Here is an 8,633-nt window from a genome sequence, read left to right as displayed (position 1 = left end):
GAGGCAGTTTCTTTTTACCTAATGTAACACCGAGAGTTATCTAACGGAAATGATCATTATATCTCCGGCTGCCGCCGCCTTGACAATTATAAAAAAGGGGAACGTTTGAACTTTTAGAATAATTATTTTGGGAGGGGGATAATAAAGGAGTTGGGTCTGAGTGCTGGTGACAGAAATTGATTTTATTGTATGTTTCTCCCCCCCTCCCCCACCACCACTCCCTCCGGGCGTTTTACTTTTCCCTCTTTGTAGGCCTGACTAACAAGATGCGAAGCGATTTTAACGTAATGAAAGACCTGTCTGTTCACACAAGGCTTGCCCCAGAACAAAGGATGCGCGAAGTTGGACGGCTCATCAATTACATTAATAAGTAGGTTGCCAGAATCTCTCCCCCCTCCCCCCCCCCAAATCTGAAAGGGAAGGAATCAGATGGGAAAAGGTGGCATAAACGGAGAGTCTGTCTGTATGAATAAACAACCATCTCCTGCAGGGGTGTCCAACCTGGGCAACTTGTAAGATTTGTGGACTTCAATTCTGGGAGTTGAAGTCTCCAGGCTGCCCACGTTGGACACCCCTGATCTACCAGCTCCATTTTTATTTTTATTTTTATTTATTTTTTGCAGAGATGACAATGTTCAGAAAGAGCTACGGGATTGGGGGCTCAGCTTTGAATCTAAACTGCTTTCCTTTTCGGGGCGAGTGGTCCAATCCGAAAAAATCCGTCAGGGAGGGAAAGCGGTAAGTAACTTCCTTCCTCAAGTGCATTAAAACAACCCCCCCCCCCAAAAAAAAATACAAGCAGGTTAAACTTGACAGATTTAAAAAGAGAGAGAGAGATTTTGCCAGTGCAAAAGAAGATTGCTTCTTTTCAGTTTGACTACAACCCACATCTGGCCGACTGGTCCAGGGAGACGCGGGGCGCCACCCTCACCAGTGTGAAACCCCTGGATAACTGGCTGCTGATCTACACCCGCCGAAATTACGACGCTGCTAACATTCTGGTCCAAAATCTCTTCAAAGTCACCCCCGCCATGGGCATAAGAATGAGCAAAGCCATCATGTAAGTAAACCCCACCCAGTCCCGGGTTCTTCACCAGAAGTCAGCAGAGGGGCTTCTGAATCGAAAGCCGCCAATTTAAACCCCGACTCGGTTTCCCCTTCTGGGAATCCCCAGCTGAAGCTAGTTCTCGAAAAGAAAGGCCGTGTTTTGGAGGGTGGGGTTTGTAACTTGGCCTAGAGTAGCCAGGTTAGCAGGTCACCAAGAAAGAGAAGAAGCAGATATACAGGCAGTTCTCAACAACCATTCGTTTAATGGTCATTTGAAGTTACAGCTATATTCAGAAAAGCACCTTATAGCCAGTCCGTTGCAGCAGCCCCACGGTCATGTGATCAAAATTAGGGTGGCAGGCTCCCAGGAGCACCCTTTCCAGCCAGTTTCCACCAATGGGGGGGGGGGGGAAGGAAGCTAGATTTATTTAGTGACCCCCGCAAAACAGTGTTGTAAAATCAGGCAAGTCTCCTCATTAAATGAGCACTTAATGGCAGAAGTTCTAGTCCCAGCTGGAGGTCAAAAGTCAAGGATCTACCTGTACGGCATCGGTAGGCACTAAATATCTCTACCAGTGTTTCTCAACCTGGGCAACTTTTAAGATGTGTGGACTTCGGCTCCCAGAATTCCCCGCCAGCCTACACGCCTTCAGGTTATCCAGCTTGAGAAAATGTCAATTTGTACCGTGGATGGTCAAAGAGATGGCCTTTCTTTGTAGGGTTGAAGTTGAAGACCGAACAGAGGCATACCTGAGAACCTTGAAGCAGAAGATTACCTCCGATACTCAGATGGTATGGACAGTGTGATCCCACGAACTGGAATGCTATCGCGGTTTGTCTGACCCTGTACCCAGGATTATCGATTGAGTGCAGGATGTAGGGAACCGCACGTTGGCTCTGGTTTAAACCCTTGTGCGAGTGGTTAAACAACCCCCTTGGAGCTTTGCTTCTAGGAATAAATGGGGCAGCAACCCTGGCAGATCCCACTTTTCTTACCAGTTGACATCTTGTGCCGAGATCAGGATTAAATATGATCTATAAGATTTGGAGGGCGCCCGTGAAGATGGTTGGAAAATGGAGTAGGGGGTGAGTCCTCTAGAACAGTGGTTCTTAACCTTTTTGAACGAATCGCCCCCTTGAGCCAATGAGGAAGTTGTCATCACCCCCCTGCCCCAACATAACCTGTCAATCACAACATAGGAAATAATTCTTCAATTTATGCAAACACTTGTTTTGTTTTCTTTAAAATTGTCATCAGGACATATCGATGCAAATAATTTATTTCCAGTCTTTTTCCCATATCTCAACTGGGTGAAAGATTTTGGTGCCACCCGTCACTTTATTCCCAAACTTCGTGATACATATATTTCATTATTATCTTATTTATTCAAGACACTTCAATGTAATGACCACTGAAAACAAAATTCAATTGCAAGAAAGGGAAATGCCCGGAAAGAAAAACAGTAACTTTTAATGATTGAATTACAAGTGAAATTTAAGACGCAAAAAAGAAAGATAAAAAGGGTAGAGGCTGCTGCGCAACGCGCATGAAGATAAGCGATGCGTCTTCACATATCTACGGCGTTCTGTACTGAAGCTAGCTGGAGGAACATTTGAAAACACAATTCAATCCACTAATAGCGAGCGATCTGATGTTTTTGTACGACAGATATACAGCGATTCACTGTACGAAAAAGTCTCAAAAGTATCCCCAAAACTTCTCACTCCATCGCCCCCGTATCGCCCCCTTTTTGTTCCTTCACCCCCACGTCACCCCTTTTTGTTCCATCGCCCCCCTGAAAAATGAAATCGCCCAGGTTAAGAACCACTGCTCTAGAAGGCTGGTGAGCAGTCTTAGGAAACCCACAGAAATCGGGACTTTGCTCATTACTTAAATGCTAATAGGATGCCATTCTCTAACTGGACCATCTGAATTGTCTTTGAAAGGATGGAAAGATAGGAGAGCAAGGGTCCTCAAGAGCATCCCACCGTGTAAAAGGTTAGGTAGCTCTGCTAACGTAGCCTGCGACGGGATTCCCCGCAAGCTAGAACAGAGAGGCTTGAGGTTTTCAGTAAAAAAACTGGGGTGCATTGACTGTCTCCTTCTTCAAGGTGGTCTGCCTCCTGTCCAGCAACCGTAAAGACAAATACGACGCCATCAAGAAATACCTGTGCACCGATTGCCCCACGCCCAGCCAGTGTGTCCTGGCTCGCACCTTGAGCAAGCCGCAAACTGTCATGGCGATTGCCACCAAAATTGCCTTGCAGATGAACTGTAAAATGGGGGGCGAACTCTGGAGCGTTGAAATCCCAGTAAGTAGCTTTTTCACACACACACACCCCTTCCAGCAGCGTTCAGCTTAGCAGCCCTGTAAGAAACCCACATGAAAGTTAAAATGTCACTTACCCCGTTTCGGGATGTCTTTGTGTTTTGCCCCAGTTCATGGACAAGTTGTGTTGACTTACTAACGAATTAATATCCCGCCTTTATTTTTTTTGCAAATAACTCAAGTTGTGGCGAACACGCCTTCCTCCTATTTTCCCCACAACAACAACCCTGTTGTTGGGCTGAGAGAGAGAGGGAGTGGCCCAAAGTCACCCAGCCGGCTTTCATGGCTAAGGCAGGACTAGAACTCACAGCCTGCCGTTTTCTCACAGCCTTTAACCAGTAGACCAAACTGGCTCTCTAATAAAAAAATAGCTCACTGTTTCTTCCTCCAATATTCCAGATGAAGCAACTCATGATTGTGGGAATCGACTGTTACCATGACATCTCGGCTGGACGGCGATCCGTGGCGGCATTTGTTGCGAGTTTGAATCATGGAATGACCCGGTAGGATTGCTAAGACGTTTTCAAGAGCTGCATATCGTCCTTTAGGAAAACATACTGACTCACACAAACGGCTGCGTTAAGTCCTCAACTGTACAACTAATCACTTAACGACCATCCGGAGTTACAACGGCCTCAGAGAGGGTGCTTGGCAAGTCTAAAGCACTTCTGGCTGTTGTAAAATGTCCAGTCTCCTGCCCTGCAATTGCATGGCCCTCTTTTGGACACTGGTTCACATGTATGACTGGTTGCAGCATCCTGTTGTCATGTGAACTGATTTGCAACAGGTTTTGCTGATTGTAGGAGAGTCTGTGATGATTCGTCAACGGCCAGCTCACCAGGGCCGAATTGCTGCGGGACAGTATCAAGGAAATGGTGGAATAGAATAGAATCGTTAAAAGATGCAAAAGGAGGGACAGAGTGAAGTGTGACTGACAAAAAATATATTTTTTAATTTATTTCAAGTAATTAAATTGTTAAATGGTCTCAGGGCGAGTTGTCCCCTTCTGTGCCAAGGAGCCTGTGGCATTTCGGACTTAGTGACTAGGTGATTCGGACTTAACGGCCACATTATTTGCTCAATAACCACACATAGGTGCTTCAACTTAACGGCCAAAGTTCTGGTCCCGATTTTGGGTGTAAGTCATGGGCAGGAGGTCTCTGGGGATCTGAGCCTTTTTGTCTTCCTTTGGCAGTTGGTATTCACGCTGCGTGCTTCAAGATCGCGGGCAAGAAATTGTGGATGGACTCAAAGTGTGCCTACAAGGTAAAATAACGGCGACAATGTGCCAACGCTCGAGAGTTTTACACGTCTAAAGAAACGACAGTTCTATACTTGAAACATGACAGTCTTGATAAAAACTGGCTTTTTTGGGGTCTAGGGATGCTCTTCCTGTGAGTAGGGGATCTGGTTTAATTCTTGTAAATCGCTGCCTCGTCTTTCTTTAGCTGCACTCAGAACTTGGTATTCCTACAACGAACACATGCCTACTCGGATCATTGTGTATCGCGACGGTGTCGGGGACGGTCAGTTAAAAACCTTGGTGAGCTATGAAATCCCCCAGTTTTTGGAGTGCTTGAAAACAGTTGGGGCTGACTATCGGTAAGTTGGGTGCTTAACAAAGTTGCCTGGGCGGAAGAGGGCTTGGTTGGGTAGACGGCCATACTCCAAAGTGCAGTTGGCTTCAACCTCATAAGGCGCTTTGTAAATTTGTATGGCTGCAATTCCCTGGAGCAAGAGGATTGCTAGAATAAATGTGGTTTGGGGGCCAAGGTTGGACTGTAAGGTATATAAGGCAGCAGAATGCAGCTGCTGTGAATGAAGAAGCCATATCAAGCCTTATTTTTATTCAATTTACAGAGTGGAAATGACTTTGGGGCAACATTAAGGACAGCCAAAGAAATAGAAATAATGAAAAAAAAATTACACAGAGATCACGCGTAAAAAATATATATATCTTCATATAAATCTTCCTAGGCTACAAAAGTTGCTGATACCAACTCAGCGTATTTGTGACTCTGCGTATCACATTTGATTTGTTTGCCAGGGCAATTTTACGGGCAGATTTCCTTTGAATCGTTGCCCATTTAAATTTTCCAAGAACAGCAGAGGATGATGCAGCGAAAAGAAAGGAAGTCACGTTTAATTCCTGTCTGTCTCTTGAGAAATGTTGAGCACTTTAACCAAACTAACCCTTCCTCTGCAATCTTCTCAAGCCCCAAGCTAACAGTGATAGTGGTAAAGAAGCGTGTGAACAGCAGATTCTTTGCCGAAATCGATGGGAAACTCCAGAATCCACCACCTGGCACAATTATTGACTTAGAAGTTACCAGACCAGAGTGGTAAGTCAACTGTTAGTTCAAGGGAACAATATATAGATGCTTAAAAACAGGAAGGCAAGAGATTTCTATTCTTGGGGGCATTTTTCAATATCTAAGAGGCTGCCCCAAAGAAGAGGGAGTCAAGCTATTCTCCAAAGCGCCTGAAGGCAGGACAAGAAGCAACGGATGGAAACTAATCAAGGAGAGAAGCCATCTATAACTAAGGAGAAACTTCCTAACAGTGAGAACAATTAAGCAGTGGAAGGGCTTGCCTCTAGGAATTGTGGGTGCTCCAACACTGGAGGTTTTACAGAACAGATTTGACAACCATTTGTCTGAAATGGTTTAGGGTCACCTGCTTGAGTAGGGAGTTGAGCTAGAAGACTGCCAAGGTCCTTTCCAACCCTTGTTATTCCTTGAGTAAGGAAGGGTATGAGATTAAGGCTCTTAACTGCCTACTTGCCATTCTTCGAACCTGTTATTTCAGAACAATCTTGATTCTTTCTCTTCATACCAAACGGCATCAAGATAGGGCAGTCTTTGAGTTTCTGTCTCACTCCTTCCTCCCTTCCAGGGTTAGGCTGATGTTCTCCAACAGCTGTTGAATATCTTCTTTAAGCCTTTACATAACTCTACACCAGGCTTCATTGGGAGCTAACATTGTTGATGTGAGATAAGTCCAAGCCAGAAGGAGAAGAAAATAGGGGGAGAGTTTGTCTCATATTTCCTTGTGAGACCCAGGAGGCAGAAAACAAAAGAAGACCAGGCTAGAACAAGGTCAGCTCCTTAGGGAAAAGTCCAGCGATGGTCAAACAATGTAGACATCAGGTGACAAACGTTGACATATGTCACCTGAACAAGTTGAACTAATAGGAAGTCTTTTACCTTAACAATCTACCCAAGGACTTCCCATTAGCCACCAAAGGGACCTGTTCTAAGCGCAGAGTAGGCTGCTCCGAGACCATCACTGGAGGAAGTTCTCCAGGCTTGAACATACCTCAAGACAGCTTTGATCTGATTCTCCTCTAGGTACGATTTCTTCATTGTGAGTCAGTCCGTGAAAAGCGGCACCGTTGCACCCACCCATTACAACGTCATCTATGACAGCAGTGCGCTGAAGCCTGACTACATGCAGAGGCTAACGTATAAGCTGTGTCACATGTACTACAATTGGCCGGTAAGTAGTAACTTGCCCTTTGGTGGACCTTCCACGATTACTTAGCACTGACACCAGTTGAGCTGTAGGCTTTTTACTACTTCCTATTTCTTATCCCAGTCCTACCTCGTTTCCCCAAAAGCTGAATATCCTGGACAGGGAGCAGGTTTTCTCTACAAGTAAAGATGGAAAGGGGGAAAAAATGAGTACAGTGGTGGTTTTAGCCTCCTAGAAAATTCCCTAAAAGTCAATGGACTAAGTCAATAAAGTAATACAAAAACATTAACAACAAAGTGGTTGCATTTAGATATTGTCATGTTCTGCAGCTCGGGAATGTACATACCAAGGTCCCTTCCAACTTTACTATTATTATTATTACTTCTGCCGTTGTTGTAGGTGAACACACCTTCCATCGAGTTCAAAAGTCGTTTCTGATGATCCCCAACCCATTGACAGATTTATTTATTTTTATTGCCTGTAGCCTCACCAGCTTTTCTGGGTTTGAATGAGATGAGTCACAGGATACCTCTTTGGGAAATCTTAAGTTATCTCCTGGTCCTCTAGATAAGGTTATATTTTAAAACCTCCATTTATTTATGACTGTTTGAACAATTAACCAGTGGAACCACCTGCCTCCAGAAGCAGTGAATGCTCCAACACTGGAGGTTTTTAAGAAGAGACTTGGACAGCCATTTGTCTGAAATGATATAGGGTTTCCTGCCTGAGCAGGGGGTTGGACTAGATGACCTCCAAGGTCCCTTCCAACTTTATTATTATTGTATCTAGATTCTCTCTTCTTGCTGGATCTCTTCCCCTGTTGAATTCCTGTTCCGTTTTCTTCCCTGCTTAAGTTAAAAGAGGCAAAATTCCTTTTGATTCCTAAAGTCCTGGGCCTCTTCGGCCACGCTAGACAGCACAGCCTAAAAAGCGAATCCCTTCCTGATCCAGAGACTTCAAGTGGAGATTTGCTGTATCCCAGAATACGGCCGTTCCCTTCCCAACGAGGCTGATGGGCTGTTCTGTGTCTCTTCCTTTCTCCGCAGGGAGTCATTCGCGTGCCTGCCCCCTGCCAGTATGCCCATAAGCTGGCTTTCCTCGTCGGGCAGAGTATCCACAGAGAGCCAAACCTAGCCCTTTCGGAGAAACTTTATTATCTGTGAATCTTACCGGAGAAGACGGTATAATGGAACGGAAAGAGAATTTGGACCAGAGAGAGTTCTTTTGTTGGAGGGGGGGGGGAGAAATAAAATAAAGAAGTGCCTTAAAACTCAACGGAGTGGATATTTGGGGCTGTTGTATTGCACACATCAGTGATAACTATATCAGGATTATCATTTTATTATTATTATTATTATCACCGTCATCACCATTGGTGCCTGCATGACTAAGTTCAGTTTCTCGTCCAGATCAATTGTCACTGGAGCCTGTTCCCGTTTTGCTGCCCAAAGAGTGGTTTCCTCAGCAGCGTTAAGAATAAAGTTAATTTAATCTCAGTCAAGCCTGTGTGTCGGAATGCGTTTTTTTTCCAAGGGTGGCACCCCGTAAGGTGTTTTGCTCAGGGAATAAGGAGGTAGCGAAGTAGACAAGCTGCATTCTCAATGGCTGGGTCTCCTTTCCTTGCAAACACAACCTGGGGGAGTTTAGAAGCATCAGAAATACACACCTTTTGATTCAGCCTTTCCCCCCCAAAGATGCCGAAGTATAAGCAGCAATTCTCTTTGGGCTTATATACAGATCGCTTAGTGCAGTGGTGACGAACCTATGGCACGGGTGCCAGAG

The 8,633-nt window shown here is 45.0% G+C and overlaps 1 protein-coding gene across 1 annotated transcript in view; it reads left to right on the top strand.

Moving 5' to 3' along the window:
- Positions 1-8,334, top strand: part of PIWIL1 (piwi like RNA-mediated gene silencing 1) — a 14,878-nt gene extending 6,544 nt beyond the window's left edge. The window contains exons 10-20 of the mRNA XM_015826392.1: positions 253-370; positions 624-738; positions 873-1,060; positions 1,767-1,839; positions 3,160-3,360; positions 3,777-3,880; positions 4,573-4,643; positions 4,826-4,979; positions 5,594-5,719; positions 6,728-6,875; positions 7,898-8,334. Of these exons, the coding sequence (XP_015681878.1) occupies positions 253-370; positions 624-738; positions 873-1,060; positions 1,767-1,839; positions 3,160-3,360; positions 3,777-3,880; positions 4,573-4,643; positions 4,826-4,979; positions 5,594-5,719; positions 6,728-6,875; positions 7,898-8,014 (1,415 nt within the window). The 3' untranslated portion in view covers positions 8,015-8,334. The remainder of the gene's footprint in view (positions 1-252; positions 371-623; positions 739-872; positions 1,061-1,766; positions 1,840-3,159; positions 3,361-3,776; positions 3,881-4,572; positions 4,644-4,825; positions 4,980-5,593; positions 5,720-6,727; positions 6,876-7,897) is intronic.
- The last annotated feature ends 299 nt before the right edge of the window (positions 8,335-8,633 follow it).

Source organism: Protobothrops mucrosquamatus, unplaced genomic scaffold (assembly GCF_001527695.2).
Source record: "Protobothrops mucrosquamatus isolate PMUCROS unplaced genomic scaffold, P.Mucros_1.0 scaffold3095, whole genome shotgun sequence".
Taxonomy (NCBI): Eukaryota; Metazoa; Chordata; class Lepidosauria; order Squamata; family Viperidae; genus Protobothrops; species Protobothrops mucrosquamatus.
This window is presented reverse-complemented; position numbering and strand designations above follow the sequence as displayed.